The 17,548-nt window shown below is 50.4% G+C and overlaps 1 protein-coding gene across 26 annotated transcripts in view; it reads right to left on the bottom strand.

Annotated features, from left to right (window-relative positions):
• Nucleotides 1-17,548, bottom strand: part of LOC112493599 (protein daughterless-like) — a 53,275-nt gene that overhangs the window by 6,966 nt on the left and 28,761 nt on the right. For 10 of the 26 annotated variants that reach the window (XM_025090770.1, XM_025090774.1, XM_025090775.1 and 7 more), the window contains 8 exons: nucleotides 5,664-5,748; nucleotides 5,148-5,287; nucleotides 3,870-4,178; nucleotides 3,589-3,756; nucleotides 2,696-2,755; nucleotides 1,948-2,100; nucleotides 1,722-1,842; nucleotides 442-709 (listed from right to left, as the gene is read on the bottom strand). In XM_025090770.1, the coding sequence (XP_024946538.1) occupies nucleotides 442-709; nucleotides 1,722-1,842; nucleotides 1,948-2,100; nucleotides 2,696-2,755; nucleotides 3,589-3,756; nucleotides 3,870-4,178; nucleotides 5,148-5,287; nucleotides 5,664-5,748 (1,304 nt within the window). Of the gene's footprint in view, nucleotides 1-441; nucleotides 710-1,721; nucleotides 1,843-1,947; nucleotides 2,101-2,695; nucleotides 2,756-3,588; nucleotides 3,757-3,869; nucleotides 4,179-5,147; nucleotides 5,288-5,663; nucleotides 5,749-6,041; nucleotides 6,661-12,628; nucleotides 13,208-17,548 lie in introns of those variants that run through there. The other 16 variants (XM_025090781.1, XM_025090795.1, XM_025090793.1 and 13 more) reach the window with 16 other exon arrangements.

The following is a 17,548-nucleotide window of genomic DNA, read 5'->3' as shown; positions in this document are numbered from 1 at the left end:
AGGTGGCCGCCGTTTGACCGTTTGGCCGTTGTGCCACGAGCCGACGGCTACGGGGAAATCGCCACAATTATTCAAACTTCTCTTTGCTCTCTTGGTCCAAACTCTGAGAGTCGAGCGATGTGGCAAGAGTTTAACTGAGGGTTCGGCTTTACATAATCTGACAAATTAAGGAAGATTGAGTGTCACTCTCGCGTTCTCAATCTCACTCTCGTTTAGAGCCAGGGGCAGATCCATGTTCTCTGAGAATTCCTGAGAGTCTACTACTGTTAATACAATGATAATAGTAATAATAGTACTGATTGTGGTGGTGGTGGTGGTGGTGGTGGTGGCAGTAGTAATAGTAATAGTAGTAGTAGTAGTAGTAGCTACCAGTAGCAGTAGTAGCAGTACCAGGAATAGTGCTAGTAATAGTAATAATTAATAACTATTGAGGATACTTACTATCTCCGTGATCTCTTCGTACCCTTTCCTTGTGACGTCGAGTTGACCGTCCCCGCTCCCATTACACCCGCCGCTGTTAATTCGCTGCTCGAGGGTTTCGTTTCGCCGACTCCAGTGCCAGCAGCCCCGACGTTGACGCCGACACCCACGTTCACCCCAACGCCAACGCCGACTCCAGTGCCAGCAGCTCCGCCGCCACCGCCGCCACCGCCGCCTCCACCAGCACTGCTGTCTGGTGGATCTTTCCTCTTTTCTAAAGAGATGTATTCTGCTCATTATTAATACTGATCTTGAAAGGACTTAATTAAATTGAACATCGAAAATAAAAGAAGCGTGGCGAGAGGACAACACGGACTCATTCTGATGCAGCATCTGCCAAGCGAGTATACACGCTTATATGCGTGTCGAACCTACATGCGACCTTCTCATCGAGGTTTTTCGGCAGTTCGCTTAGTTGCGGAAGGTCTGAAATACGCGAGAGCAAAGAGACCAATTACGAGGAGGAAGTGTATAAGTCAGGCACGATCCGAATTCAGGTTACGTTTCCTTAAATATGTGCCCCCCACGTCCATGAGAATTCCCCGCGCACGAGCAAACGGATAGATAGCTGCATTGGCGGGCATCACAGCGTTCGCAGGAAGCCGCAGCGAGCAGCGAGCTAGCTGTGTTCCAGTAAGAATGCTAAGGGGTCTGAGGGAAGAGGGGGTGCGCGCCGCCATATCCAGCGCCGGAGAAGCAAGAGAATGCTGCAGATGCCGATGGCCAAACATGGTCAAGGCTCAACTGCAGAACAAACTGCTTTGGTAAAGGACACGGCCTGAGCAGTCTAAGCGGCCCAAGCGGCCCAAGCGACCCAAGCGGCGCGCTCGTCATCGGAAAACTTTGCGCTCCCGTGGCTCTATCGCTTTATGGTACTCTTTGGCGCGGGGCAGAATGCCAACAAGATCTGAGCTAATTCTCCTCGAAGAATGCTCAAAGAGACAGAGGAGTCGTTCGTGCACAACGAGCCGATCGACTAATCAATCAATTATTCATGTAATCGTGGTTGACCGATTCCCTTATGCGGTTTTTGTACGATAGAATGCTTTACACGTTTGTTCCCCCTTATCTTAGTGCAAACGAGTGATATAACGAACTCATGCCTTCGCGATTCCTGTCTCGGCAGCTTAAGAGAAAGGGAAAGGAGTTCGCGGTTGCGGCAGCGTCGACGCGCGGAATGAAAGAACCACGCGGAGTCCTGGTGTCCTCTTCTCCCGCGTTTATCACCGACTTCAACTTACTGGCATTCGTGACGGGTAGCCTCTCTATCTTGATCGAGCCGTCCGTGTCTGGTGTGGCTGCCAATCCGGGATACGAACCTTGTGGTTGCGTCACGGTCACCGTAGCAGGATGAGGACTCGTCTTCAAACGGAAACAAAAGCAATTCTTCTCATCGATTCCTCCTATTATGATGATTTATATCGCAGTGACGTCACGTCAGCGATTGCGATAATTCGACTGACTTACCAGATGGTCGAGCTGTGGAGGTGAGGTGTGAGAGTAGAGGGAGCCGTGAGGGCCAACAGGACCAAGGTGAAGCCCGAGTTGGCTCTCCGCGTGATTCCTTAAGACGTTTATGGCATCGTCCAGTCGTTCCTCCATCCGCGTTCCCTGTACCAACAGAATACCGGAAAACCGACTCGATTACACACTTTAATTCCCCTGCGAGGTTGCAGCTACTGTGTTATTGCTGGTGGCTCCGTCTTCGCGTCAAATGTTTCCATGTGCATCCTGTCATCATCCGTGCGTACGTTTCTCGTGTTATCGAGCGGTCATCGATCTGCGGCGATGCGCACCGCCAAGCGGCACTTGCATCCCCCCAGAACTCGAACCTCACGAGAGACAGGAAGCGAACGTATCAGACGCACAGAGAGACGGGCAGAGCGAGGGAGAAAGGCTCACGCAAGAGGCGGATGATAACGAGTGGTACAGAGGAAGAGGAAGAGGAGGAGGAGTGAAAGGGACAGGGAGAAGAAAGTGCGAAATTGACGTGGGCCTTTCTATCGTCTGACTATCGAGGAGACGCGAACGAAGAGTAATCAGCAATTAGAAGCGATATGTGCGGAGCCACGTGGAAATGAGAGGAGTTCAAGTATGAGACAAAAAGAAGGAGCTCTGGGCTCGGGTTCAGACTTAGAGAGTGAGAGAGTGAAAAAATGAGAGAAAGAGAGAGAGAGAGAATAAGATAGACAGAGAATGGGGAGAGTGTCCTCACCTCGGCGTGGTCGCGAAGGAAGCCGATTGCATCGTCTAGCCTCTGCTGTTCAGGCGCCGGCTTCACACACAACACCAACGCAACAACAAAACCAAAACAACCAAGTCAACACAACGTTCACGACAAACAAGAAGGGTGATAAATTAAACGAAAGAGAGAAGAAAAAAATGGGATGGAGCGAGAGAAGGGGAGGGAAGTCTAAACGAATTAATAAGATAGTTAGATAATCAGATGAAACAATAACGATCTGTAATTAATTCTTGTGCACGCGATCATGCTCTCCGCGTCTGCGAACTGCGTCTCCGCCTTCCTTTCGGTTTCGAGGAGCCGTCGGTGCACGAGAATTCGAAGCTACGCGACATGCATCCTCCCCTTTCCTCCTCATCATCGTCGCCATGTGAATTCAGGAGAGATTGAGAGAGACAGAGAAGCGGGGCGGCAGAGGGGAGGGAGCGCGAGAGGAGACGCGTCAAAGGGGGATGGAGAGAGAAATCGTGCAAAGGGCGAAACAAATGAATTCTCCATTCATTATATTTTCTCTTCCTTCCTCCTGTCATCTTCTTCCTTCTTCCCTCCACTCGTTTCGTTCTTCGATCGTCTCTCGCACTCTGTCCCGTAGTCATTCGTTCCCCGTCTCCATCGGATGGATTTACTTTCCCGACGTTCAAAACCAAAAAGAAGGCAGGAAGATCCACGTAAAATGAGGATAACGAATACTGTTTGCAAGAGCCATAGGCACGTTCGAGAGGCGCGGCAAGAGCCAGAGGCGGAGGCGGAGGCGGAGGCGGAGGTACAAGTGGGAACAGAGGCAAAGATGTAGTAGATATAGATATAGAGAAGTGGTCGTTGCCATCGAAAATCATCGTGATAAGAAAATCTATGTCAATGCGTACCATGTGTATGGTTCCAGGGCGATTGGGATCGGCGGTAAAGTGTGGGGAGACAGGTGCTGCTCCGGGAGCCCAGCCGCCCGGAGCCGACCCCGTCAGGGGTGGTGGTGAACTCACCGGCGTCGATGGGTTACTGCTATAACTCGATACCGATTGGTCCGTGGGATAGATCTGCCAAGAAGAAGCTTCAATTAGTCGTAATTCAGCCGCGAGAAATAATAACCGAGAAACAGCCGGAATAATTATGGTAGGAAGAATGCGAGACGTCAATTTCGCACACGTACTCGACTGCTTACTACTGATGCGAGGGTCTTGCCGAGAGTGTCCGACGTCGGCTGCTGAGCTTGATTGTTGCTCGGGGCATTGGGACCAGAAGGTGCTGGCTGTGACGGGGCTCCAGGACTGTGACTATACTGCAGAGAGGCTGGAGAGGGCGCCCCGGTCGCACTGGTGGCGGCAGCGGCCGCGGCTGCCGCCGCGACGCCCGCGCTTCCTCGGAACGTTGACATCGGGGGTAGAGACGCCGCGCTCGTAACCGCGGAGCCGAGGATCGGCGCTGCGGGTTCTCCGTTCGGCGACATGGCCGAATACGCCTGAAAGCACAGCCAGACATAGGCGTCAACGGTCTCGGCGTGAACGGGTGAGCAAGAGGCACGAGGGGCGGGAGTGTGGATCATCTTTGATATCGGATATGCTTAGTGCTTAGCGGAACACCGCGCGCTCTCGCACCTACTCAAACCGCTCATAAAATCCATCTAATTTTAAGCGCCGCGAGAGCAAGTATATTTATCAACAAATTAGAGAACTCAAACAAGTTCTAAGTAGCTCGAGCAGTTTCGCTATCTCGCTATGAGAACGAAGCAGGAAAGGGAGTCTATTGGCGAGACGGGCTGCAGAGTACAGGGAGGAACACAGGACCTGGAGCAAAGAATAAAGAGTAGCCGATGCCGAGGAGGAGGAGGAGGAGCAGGAGGAGCAGGAGGAGCAGGAGGAATTTACGAGCGAACAGGAGAATTCGCCAGGCTCAGCGTCAGTGGCAGCGGTAGCGGTAGCGTCAGCGCCAACGCCACCGTGCGCCCGCGCTACGACATAATGTATGAGAGGAAACTTTTTAAGAGTCATAGTAAAGAGCCAAACTTCTGGGAAAATGGCCCACTAAGCGGAGGGCGAGCACTCGTAAATGTTTAACCTTTAATCCAAAAAAGAAGTTAGTGCTCGCTCGCTCCCTCCGATCTACTGCGTCTGCGCCAAAGTTCGAAGTGCCAATTTCTTCTTTGTCGAATTTAAACTATATATATATATTTTTAAGAGCTGCGCGGATTCGTCAAGAAGCCAAATCGGAGCTGCCAAGTGCGCGCGTTCGTTCGGAGCTACGGGCAGGTAAGCAAGTAAGCAAGCAAGCAAGAAGCAAGTAGGCAAGTAGCAAGGGAGGCAAGGTAGGTAGTAGGCTGATGTCGCTCTATATATAGGCCTCGTGACTCATTTTACGCCTATACTCTCGCAGAGCCCAGTGAGTTTTGTCAACAGTGCTTCTCAACGCGTCAACTTGTAGGCATACGCACCATGGGATCGTGGGGTAGGTGCATTGGGTAGGCAGGCTGCGCCAGATGAGGTGGTGCGTATCCACTGTACGGTGGCTGAACTCCGCCTCCTCCGGCCGTCCAAGGGTCCCCCGGACCCGTCGCTGCCGTTGCGCTTCCATCTGCAAAGAATCGAACGCCGAGCAGCCATTATTTCACTTGAAAAGAACGGCAATAACGTGCCTCGATGTTGTTTCTTGATACTTTGTTCGATATGATTTTACGGCGCGCGACTCTGCAGCTCGTCGGAAACTCAAACTAACAATAAGAGAAACAAGCTGGCGACGTATCCGTCGGGTTCGAGGAAACTTAATCTTCCTTCTGCGCACCCGACTTTTCCAGTAATAAAGCAAAACGCTGATGCCAGAGAGAGAAAGAGAAAGAGACAGAGAAAATTGCGTCTTCTCCAATCAAAGTGCGCGCCATCGGCCGAACGGATTGTCAATTTTCCAAAGTCGCTGTCTCCATATACTCGATTGAAAGGGCCCTTGCGCTTACCGATATAGTAGGGATCTGCGTAGAGGGCGGCGGCCTTCGGCGAGGTGTACCTTGGAGAATCCTGACCAAACTCATCCGAGCCGTACTGCAACAAAGAAATTGGAAGGTTAAGTCGTTGCTAAGTGGAATAGTGCTTCTAAGTGTGCGCGCGCGCGCGCGTGCGTGTTATAAATTTATCTGTCTCTGACGTGTCACTTGTTATCGTAGACATTGCGAGCAGAAAGTTCACTGAACCACTGAGAGCGGGTGCCAATTGGATCATCGGATCGACAATCGATTCTTCCTTCTCGGTTCAGCGGAGTAAGCCTTCGATTGGCGAGCCATATGATATAATAAACTGATAGATAAGATTAAACGGTATCATGCCGAACAAAGTACCATTCTACACGTGCTCCCATAATCGGTGGGACTGAGGAACATCTTGCAGTTTCACTAGGCCTGCTCGAGGATGCCGCTGCGCTGTCGCTCATAAGACAAGAAGCTTCGATTGGCGGGAGAGCAAAGGCGAGAGGCGCCCTCACAGCCTCCTTCTTCTCCGAACTTTTATCACACTCCCGATGTAGGATAAAATATTCGAGGATGGTCCGACGTTTCTTAGCGCACCCACGCCCTCATACTCCCGCCGGTAAAGTTTAGCTCGACGGGGACTCGTGGCCCGAAAGCAAACTTGAAGGCTAATGCGAAAACGATAGCAGAGTCGGCTAAGGAACGGGAAAAGATTGGAAGGATGTTCTGAGCTGAAATTTAAGGCTCGCCAACGCCTATGAAAGAATCCCAGGAAACGCGAAAAGTTTTGGCTTCGCGGCAGACATCGCGAGCGATTACTCTCGAGGGACCAGAGGGAGGATAGTAACTGGTGGCACTGGTGCACTGGATCACTGGATCACTCGATCACTCGATCACTCGATCACTGGATCGGAAGGTCCAGCAGGCGTTCGCGGTACAATTTTAAAAAAGTGCGCGGGGTGCCTTGCTGGTTCGGCGGAAGAAGCAGAACTGTCGGAAGGCAAGGAATACAGATCAGGAAGGTTAACGCGCGTTTGACGTGTACACCTACGTAAAAATGTTAAGCGACTGAGTTTCCGCGGACAACTAGCGCTGTTCTTCCACGTTGCCCGAGGTGGGAGTTTGTGCCTCCGCGGCCAATGAGCTTGCGAGGCTTTCCCCACCACCCAGGCACGTGAACGTGAAGGGAAGTTTGATATCGTAACGCGTAATAAGCGTTACGATTGAACGACGAGTCGCCCGTTTTTAGCGACTGACAGCCAGCGCCATTGAAAGACAAACCGTTTCCTCGTATTTGTCCAGAAATTACGGGAGGAATTCACTTGGGAATCAGCTGTGCGTGTCACATGAGATCGCGGGCATTGGCGGATGAGAGGGAGAAAATTACGAAGCCAAGGAATATGATGACACATCGAGATGAATTCGAGTCTGCGACACGTAGACGCAGGACGGACACATTTATCACGTGTCAGATAGTTTCGAACGCTACTGAAGCATGTCCATAAAGTTATTGTATAAATTTTACTCGATGTGTGCTACGTTATGCCATAAGTTATCAATTTAATTTTTTGATATTTATTTTTCTTTTGTAAACAAAAAACATTTTAACGATAAAAATTGAAGCTATTATTTTTTGTGATTCCCGAATGAATCAGTGGGGGTAATTTGATTAACCTGAAAGAGTTGCTCTTATAATAATACAGAAATAAGCCATTGGGGGTATCGGTGAACGTTAGGAGATCAATTTTTTTTAATACGTATTGTCGTATTCGGTCTACCGTGGCTTTCATGCTTCTCCGTACCTCTATTGAGTTGAAATCCAGCAAAGACCGATCCACTTAAAACTTAATGTACCATTTTGTTACTAGTTTTGTTCTTCTGATACCAAGTAAAAAAAAAAAAAAACCTGAAAAACCTAAACCTTAAGTCATCTGGCATTGGAATTCTGACGCTGTCTTAACTTAGCGTAATCATTTCCAAATCCGTCACAGCTTCGCCTGCTTAGCATTGGGAAACTTAGAAATTCGGTGTGAACGCCGCTTTACAATGCACCAAATATGCGTTAAATATGAATTGTCAAACTTTTGCAATGTTGGACTTAGTAGTGGTTATGCCAAGTTAAGACAGCTTTAAAACTCCACTGCCAGATGACTCAAGGTTGGTTCCACGTGCTTTTTTTTTGACAGATCGAAAACAATGTCTCTCTTTTGCAAGGCACACGTGTAACTGCATAAAATTTTACTAACAATGTATGCACATACACTACATAAATCTTACTTTTATTTATATTTTAGCACATAGCTACGACCTGTGAAAGAAACAAATTGAACTCGTGGACCGACTGCAGTTTTCCGCCCATTTCCAAGCTATCCAAGTACTTACTAGTGTGATAATGAAGAATAATTTTCTGAAAGATTTTTTTCCTAAAGGAAAATCAAGATATAGCCCACCAAAGAATTAAATGAGTGCATACAATTGTATAGTGGATTGTCTTCGAAGAAAGATTTACACGAATACTTATGAAAAAGCAGCAAAATAATATTGTTCCATGAAATAAGGATAAAATGATGAACTTGGCCAGCAAGAACCTCGTCTCATTGTTCTCGTCGCTCGATGCAGTGTGCCCACGTGGGTCTAATCCGTCTAGTCACTAGGCGAAGCCAACGGCGTCCTTGCGAAGTCCTTCTAGCGCGCAAATATAACCAATCCTACACAATGTCGAAAAAAAACAACCGCCGAGCAGCATCGTAGATTTATGACGTTAGAGCTTATAAATTCTTACGTAAATAAGAAATGGCGTGGCTAATTTGTACTTAAAAACTTCTTTGGCTTATAGAATTAAAAATGTTGAATATAATTTTTAATTCTTTACGGCACAAAGTAGCAGCACACATGGAGCGCAATTCGCGGCACAATGTTTGTTTTTGAAATTAATAAAAATGGCAGGGCTAAATATTCTAAAAACATTTTATCTCCATATAATAATAAATAAAAAGAATAACAAATCTTTATTCAGCACAGTAGTAATTTTGTATTTTTCCTAAATAAAATAGGGCTAGCTTTATGCACATTATTGAAGCCCGTAGCGTGAATAAAGTCTGCGAAAATGAACGTACTTCTAAATAAGAGAAAAGAGAAAAGAGAAAAGAGCGGGCAGTGGCCGAAGATCGAGGTCGGGACTGCATGTAGAGATGGGCGAGCACGTGAACACGGGAACGAGAAGAGTCTGATAAGAGAGCGGCCTCTGGACCTATTCATTTAAACATGTTGCTTCGACTGACACTCGAGCTGCCGGAGAGGTTTGACAGCTCGCGAGATATTCAACATTTTTGCCGAAATGTCAAAGCGAGCGTCAGTGAAGAGGACGAACCCTGCCGGCTCGTCGAGCCGATAACGATTGGCGATTGGCGATTGGCGACTGGAAGGGAAATCGAAACGCACATCGTAATAATCCAGTGGCGCTTCGATCGGCACGACGACGATCAAATGATTCGAGGTGCCACCGCGTGGGCAGTATTTCAATTTTTATTTCCTTTTCCGAGGGTTGTAGATGTACAATAATAAAAATGTCTGTCGCGGCAAGGAATCGGAAATCTTAATATGTCCGGTGTGTCCGCGTGGCCGAGTCAGCGGTTTCCGTCCAATATAAATGTCCTAGATTGATTTAGTCGGGTGTCCTTGCAGCCACCCTTCGACTTCATCCTCAGGAATACGAAATATTCCGAGGTAGCCGCGAGAATTCAGCAGCTCCGCCGGACATCTCAATATCTTGAGGGTGAGTCGCGCCGTGGAGGCGAAATTACCGGAAAGTAGACGTGCTCTGCACGAGGTCCCCAGAAGTTCTGGTCAACGCCAAGTCCTTCTCGTGTTATCCTGCTTCCCGTAGGAGGATCCCAAGCACTTTCGAAATTCAGCACTCAATTTTTGACTTTCATCGATTCTCTCGGCAGCGTGGTGGCTCTGGCAAGGTTTCCAAGGTTTCCAAGGTTCACACGACAGCGGCAGCTGTCCGAGAGTCATGCGGGCCGACGAGCGGCAATTGTGTCTCTGGAGTAGAAGCATTTTTTCAGACTACCTGTTGCTACACTCTGTCAAGTCGCTTCGATAAGGGAATAGCCCTACAAGGTGCGCATTCTAAGACGATGAATTGCTCGCGCAGCAATCGAATCAACTCGAGGAACTTCTTTGTCTCGTTTAGCTCGGTCAGCCACCATCGACCCGCGGAGCAAACGGTTGGTCGGAATCGCCAAGATATTTTTACACCGAGTGACGTCACATCCCTCTCAGAATTAACGTATTATGCCGCGCGTCTACGTGGAGAGAAAATCGTGCGATTCTCGACTTGGCCACGAGGCGCTACCCCCCCCCCTCTCTCTCTCTCTCTCTCTCTCTCTCTCTCTCTCTCTCTCGCTCGCTCCCTCTCCGTTTCATATATTCCACTCGATTCTTACTCAGGATCAAGCGGCCACCCGACTAATCGACGTTCAACCGGCCACATTCATCTTTGTTCTCTTTCTCTCTCGCCATGTGTCATAGGGGCACCGATGCATTCCCATGGCGGAGAGAGGCGAATAACCGTAAAGGAAATACCCGTAGATGGAGGAGCCATGTTCTAGCCTCCGCCACTTCCGGTTGCGCCATTCCAACAAACGCTCGGAACATAAATTAAGATACTTTAACGATCTTCCTAGAGGGCTCGAGGCGCACCTGAGAGGCAGCCCGAAGAGAGGAGAGAGGAGAGAGGAGAGAGAAGAGAGAGAGCAGCGCGGAAAGAGGATGATGGAGTGGAGCCGTAGGGGTCGGAGGTCAGAGGCTGCTGCCTCGCAGCGCACAGCGCTCGTTTTTTAAAATCCGAAGACTGAACACCGTGCCCGCCCGCTGCTTCTCGAATTATCAAAACATTGGTGTAGCGACGTTTGCAAAATACGAGGTGCTGCTTTGTAAATCGTAGCACTAATATTTGAGACTTCGAGTCGACGTTATTCTATCCGCAAGCGGATCGCGCGGCTGAGACTTGAGATGTTTTAGTTGAAGCTTCGACTGGCCGACTGGCGGCAGTCGGGTGGGAGAAGAACTCTGAAGCGCACAAGTTCTGCGTCTCCAGCCGAGAAGTCGGATACTTTTCATTGGGCAGTAGCGGCACGATACTTGCGTAATTAGACCGTCATTAACTCGAGTTGCCGAACGACTCGAGGAACAAAGGAAGGAATTACGTGTGTCGACGCATCGCGCTGGAAGACTCGGCGACGATTGTTGATCGACACGTGGTATCGGTGCCAACCGATAAGCGCGATCCGCCAATCCGCCAATCCACCGATCCACCGATCCACCGATCCACCGATTGCCGAAAGGCCGCGCGCGACTACACCCGTGGAAAAAGGAACGGAAGGAAGATCCTCTCTTGAGGAGTTTCACGCTCATTCGTAGAGCAGGTAGTAGGTGCCTGATGGACATCGGCTGCACGCAGGTGTGCATATGTAATTCCGAGTGGGTACCTCGGGGCACGTGAAAAGAACTGGTCGCCTACATTATTTATTAGGCACAGCGGCAAGTTCGTTGAGCTACGGGACGACTAATTGTTTGGAAGAAGAGGAAGAAGAGGAAGAAGAAGAAGAAGAAAGGTAGACCGAGCTAACTAGACAGGTCGACTGCGGGTAGACGGGCCAGCTAGACGGTCGACCGGTCGACCGGTCGACCAGTCGCAACGCAGGTAGCAGCTAGCAGCTAGCAGCTAACTCAGGCAGCAAAGGCGGCTGCGCCGCGCCCGGATGCTTGCCTGACCGACAATTACCGACTAATACGCTACGTGATCGGAATTGGCAAGACGCATCAGGAGCTAAAGGCGCGGGAATTATGTATTTGAGCCGCGAGTTTCCTTTCCAAGGAGGAAGGATGCGCGATCCACGTCCCACCTCATCCTCCCAGTCCTAATCGCTCGGCCAATCGCGCTGCTGATCATCGAGCGACGAGATGACGTCACGTCGGGCCGACCGACACGAGGCCAAACTAGACGACGACAAGTCTACTTCGCTGCGAGTCATCAGAGAAAAATGTCGAGTCGCGCAGATGCCAGCGTGGTCCAGACTGTCCAGAGTAACGATGCTGTAATAATGTACACAGACCAATTCCAGCAGCTTGGCTGCGGCCGGATCTTTATCTCGTAGGAGAAACGCGAGTCCTCGCAAAGGCTTTATAATCGGTATAGTGTGAAACCGAGGGTGGCGTGCGAGGCGTGCGAGGCGTGGCAACGGATTCTCCTGGCCTTTCACCCCCCCCCCTCCACCCCCTTAGCGCTCCTTGCGTAGCCAGCGGTATTCACCACGTGTCCCTTCAAGGACTAATTAGTATGTGGCAAGGCGCAGGTATTAGGTGCTGCTAAGCGCTGCATACGAAACGTGCGATTGCGAACGCGGCACCCGGTGTGGCCTAAAGAGAATTCCTTGGAATAGCAGGAACTCCTAGAATGCTCGGGGGGTTCGATCAAATACGGATTATTCCTTCCAGCAAGATAACGTCGTCGGTGCTACCGTCGCGCAATCGTCGACGTCTTCACTTTAACTTTCGTTGCCACTGACGCTTCTGTCGGAAGGAAGCCGTTCGCAGTTTACAAGAGTGTCCTGCTCAAAGGTACCAGTCAACTTTGTCAGCGATCATTGTCACCTCCATCGTTTGTCATGAAACGTCGCTGCCATAGCGGCGAGATAGAAGGTACGATATCCTGTTGCACCGTGCAACTTCTATTCTTTTTAGTAGTTTAGTTCTTTCTAAATAGTATTTGTTGAACAACAACAATTTCCAATTTTAGTAATATTGCCCAAGTAAACTGGTGCGACTTCCAATGACAATGGCAAACTTTGACAGAATCGTTGCCACTGTCACTGGAATTTTAATGTTGTCCACACATATCGACCACTGCTCCAGTGATCCTTTTTCTTTGTGTAATAATACTTGATATTTACCCCACTTTCCTGACCACCGCGACACTCTTTCCAATAACCTGAAGTTGCAGAGGATCGAACAGTCAAGCTGGAACGTTTCTCTGGCATGGCGGCCGTCGATGTTGGACTCGTATGAAGTGGAGCAAGAAGAGTTTCATTCGGAGCCATACGAGAAGGACTCGGACGACTGTGCGACAGCGCATCGCGTGACGCTTCCCGCGCGACTCTTCCGCTCCAGCGAACCTCCGCACTGTAACCCGGTGAATTCTCTTTCGGCTGGGACTCGATGCCAAAAGCAAAATGACTGAGCTTAAACTTCTGCTGTCCCATCTTAAAGTCGCGATCCATAATGAACGTGGCTCTAGAAGCACGTGGGAAAGACGATAGAAAAGCAATATCACACTCGAGCATTTATAACCGAATCAAGGCGAGTCTAACATCAAATCTGACGAATCGCGAGGAACCCTTAACCGGCCGTTTGTGCATCGCGAGTGGACGCGCGTCATCCCGACATTATAACGGCGTTCACCAATTTTACAAATATTTGTAGAAAACTGTCGTACGACAGTTTACTTTTTAATTTTTCACTTTCACTTGACGTCAAGTAAAAGCTTTTCTGTGGAGTGTTCGAAGCACCTCAGAATGTATAGTACAGTCGCACGCACTCCTGCTGCCCTAGAACACGTGGGACGTCGTAGGACCAAAGTGTGCCGCGGGTAGTTTCCGTGAAGACGGGGACCGAAAGAGTCCGAGTCCCAGAGAGAGAGAGGGAGACAGAGAGAGAGAGAGAGAGACTGTCAAGCTGACGAACGACAACCAGCCAGCGCGCACGCACAGACGCGACTACTTTCGTTCCTCGGCTTTGGCTTTGCCTATCCCACAATCCCACATGCTCACTCTTTGATACAGGGAGGAGGCTGAGGAGGCTGAGGAGGCTGAGGTCACTGAGGTGACTGCTCGATCCCCCACTGCCGCAAGGTCCCTTCTTGCTCCCCAAGTGCTCCATCCTCCGACCCAACACTCACTGCTCCTTCTTACAGTTTTCTTTCTTAGAAAAAACTTCATCCGAAGGATTCGTCGAGGAGCCAGATGACGCGAGAGAGGATCGCATTTGGCCGCAGGACTTGTCGCTCTTCTTGGTATATTACCACGTACGTGGTATAGAAATAATGTTGCTCGCTCTGCAACCTCTGCAACGTGGGACGACCGAAGATATTTAACAAGTTAAGAAGTCAAGCGAGTTACTGCGGAAAACGGTGGATTATCTGCGTTTAACTGCCTAAAGACAGAAGTTATGTTCGGAACGCGGATCGAAGAATAAAGAACGAACGAGAGCAGTGACGAGCATCGGCACGTGTCAGGCAACGTCCAGCCGCAAGTAAAAACTGTCCTGTTCCCTGCGCGAAAGCAACAGGTAGGAGCAACGGAGGCGCATCCACATCCGCGACATCGCCGACACCGGCGGCATCCGCGTTCCCCGTTGCGCTTTTAGGATCAATTACTAGTCTCCTCTCTCTCCCCTGCATGGCCGCTGTCCTTCCTCTCGTGGAAGTGGAAGAGGAAAGAGGCAGATCTGATGGTTCAGAGACCACTTAAACGTATGCATCTCGACGTGTCGGCGCGACTAGGGCCCCATTCATGCGCGGCCAGTTTTTGCTTCTCGCTCGTCCCTCGACTCCCTCCCCCCCCCCGCACCGGGCGGGGACCACCTCCTCCTCCTTCGTGCCGTGACGTCCGGTTCGACCACCCCTCCGTCTCCTCTTTCGCCTCCCCGGCCGACTCCTCGGCAGGGTGATGCCCCTCGTCAGTCCTCTTGATCACAGCGCAGGACTCGCAGGACTCGCAGGATTCCTCGCGAAGCCGTCTCAATCGCAGGTCGGAATCGCAGTGGAAGGAGCAAAGGGAGAGCCTGCGACTTAACGTGGACTTTGGCGTTTCGCTCGGCCGCAGTCGAGAACTTGGCTAGATTGCACGGATGCGCGGGGAGGGGCACCAGGGGAGCAAGATACCTACCTGTCTATGCCCAGCAAAGTGAAGGTGCGTGAGCTGCGCGAGTCTCGGTAGAAGGAACTGGAAGTAGTTGGAGAGTCGAAGGGGAAGACGCGAGAGAGTATAGCCAACCAAGAGCAAACTGGGCAGCAGCAGCAGACTGCCTGCCGCCGCCGCAGCCATTCCTGTCGCCACGGTCGAACCACGAGGTGTCGACGAGTGCGGAACACTTTGCAGAAACAAAGAGAATCCCGGCAAATTTTGAAACAAGTTCAATTCTCTAGGAGAGACTGGGCGGTTAGAAAGAAGACGGATTTCTCCTGATCGCCGGAAACATCCCAGAGTGCTAGAGTGCTAGAGTGCTAGAGTGCCGGAGTGCCGGAGTGCCGGAACTAGACTGCACTCGAGTCGACTACGCAAGCCTAAATAGCGTTCGAGTATATTTGTGCCATTGCGCAAACCCTCGCTAATTAGAAGGATATTTTTAGCAAGCTTTTGGCTCGGCTAGACGTGTCCAAATAGCACTGCGAAAAAAATAGTTATAAGAGTTCAACGACTCGCGGGAATCACTCGGAGAGTCTTTGGGGCAGCGGTGGGAGGAGTGGGAGGAGTGGGAGGAACGCATCCCCTAAACGACTGTGAAATCTCAAATATCCTACAGCCACGTAGCCAGAGATAGTTTTAACGTGGCTGTTCGAATTCTCTCGAAATTGCACGTGCACGGCACTTCGATGTACGATCGACACTGCTATTTATAATTTAAGTGGGACGAAAGATTAATGCGTCCATGAGTGGAGCATGTAGGCCTCTACATGGCGGCTCGCCTATGTCAGTTATGCGTCCTATGGGAATGCGACAACAATATTACAGAAGATCGTGAAAACGGCTACTCTTGGTCGCCCAAAGAAATAGGCGCGGTGTTAGAAAGTTGAATGAATTAAATAAGTCGAATCGAGCCCATGGGCTGCAGCCACGCCGAGCGACGTCGTTCGCCAGCTTATTATTACTTATTGCCTACGGCTGGGCTGGCTTTTCATGCGGGGACCAGCAACCAAATGAAGAAAAGAAAGATGATTAAAGAATTCGAATACTGTAAAAGTGATCCTATTATTCAGGCATGACTAAAGGAGGCGCTTCAGTCAGGCGCAAGCTTTTGTCTATTTATTTAGTTACTTATCTTTTTCACTGCACTTTCGAAACCATCTCTCCGTACGTCTCTCTCGAAATGTGCCCTTCAGGATCGATCAGCATTTCCTAATCTCAATCGAAAGCAGCAGAAACAATCGGCGAATTAACGGGGGAGAATTTAATCGGAAGTAGGCTAAGAACGGTCGACCCCTGATCGTGGTTGTGCTCGTGGTACTTGTACTGTTGTGCGATTCTGTTGGTCTAGTAGGAACTCGAGAGCGTCCACACACAGCGAGCAGCTGTGCGTCAGATTCGCTGGTAGAAGTCGAAGGCCGCTCACGACGCTCACGACGCTCACGACGTGCTTCTGCACTGCGCGCTGCAACTCCTAACGAATCACGCACGAGTCATACGCAGAACTGGTAAGGCAACTTATGATGTCCAGTTTTTCCAAGGATTTTCCAAGGATATTTCGAACCATTTTCGTCGCCGATGAATATGGCTCTCGCGACGAATGATTCTTCATAGTGCACGCTGTACAGGTCTCGAGTTTCTCGAAGAACCGATCGGAACACTGTTCTCACGTTCCTCGAGAATCCCGAAAACCCGAGTCAAAGCATGGCTGTTCCTGCTGATGGTCTCGCTCTGTCAAGTTGGAGATACCGCTGAATCGGTGCTAGAGAACCAGAAGCAACTGGGAGGAACTAGAACCGTTCCTGCGATAAATCTTTTAAAGTTCCCGGCTCTCTCGCTGCAAGAGACGCGATGCACTGCCAGATTTAATTAAAGGGAGAACTGGCATGAAATGAGAGTATCAGCGGGGTGCGGCTTCCTCGGGGCCAGGAGGCGGCAGGAGGAGGCAGGAGCAATGCACTTTTCTTCCAGATCGAAAACGTGACAAGGAACCGAGGGTCTAAAGTTCGGCGAAAACAATAGAGCCAAGAGACACCGGAGGCAAGATGCTCTCTGCAGTGATGACCGGGCGCGTTCTCGCTGGTCGCGTATCGAGTGACGGATTTCCAGACAGGAAACATCCGAGGGCGACCCGCCTTAGCCTTCGGTGGCTCAGCCAGCGCTCGCGTGCCTCGATCGGCAGACTTTTTGCTGGAAAGTTTAACTCACTCCCATGCGCACACACGCGCAGCGTAGCGAGACCCTCCAACGTCCCGCTGCCAAAAGACCCTTCCAGCGGAGGGTCTGCCCTATGATTTGTAGGAGCGTTATAATATCCTGCCGCTGCTTCAGCCTCGCCCCCGCGGCAACTCAATCGCCCTCAGCAGCTTCAACGTTGCGCCTTGTCCGCCCACGTCTGCGCCTCGGCGAGACCCCCCCGTGGCTCGCGCGGACTTGAGATCGTCTCGGAGAATTCGCTTGAATCCAAACGAAGGGAGGAAAGCAATGGAGGAGGGGCAATGGTTGCCAGGGTGCACCCTGCCGCTGGGACTCTTTGACTCTGACCGCGACAGGGTTCTTCGAGTCTGCAGGCTTGGGACGCGGAGGAGGATCAAAATTACGATTCTCTTGCTCTTCCGTGTACGATGCATTTCGCGCGCGTCCTAAGAAAAATAAAAGTTTAAGTCCACCGAAGGATCCTCTAGAGAGCTCCAAACTTCGAGATCACGAGATCACCGATTAGATCGGCATTTGACTCACGATTATAAATAAATATCAGACATCACACAGAGACGTATCGATATAAAAACTGAGCGACGTGCGAATTTACGAGGCGGAGATGCGTGTAACGGTGAGATAAATATCTTGCGCCTCGGTTGGCACAATCCACGTTGGAAATAGATTGGGGGTTCGGTTGAGGAGAAGGGGGGT

This window comes from Cephus cinctus, unplaced genomic scaffold (genome assembly GCF_000341935.2).
Source record: "Cephus cinctus unplaced genomic scaffold, Ccin1 Ccin1_scaffold1601, whole genome shotgun sequence".
NCBI lineage: Eukaryota > Metazoa > Arthropoda > Insecta > Hymenoptera > Cephidae > Cephus > Cephus cinctus.
The sequence above is the reverse complement of the archived record's forward strand: the minus strand, read 5'-3'. Positions and strand labels throughout refer to the sequence as shown.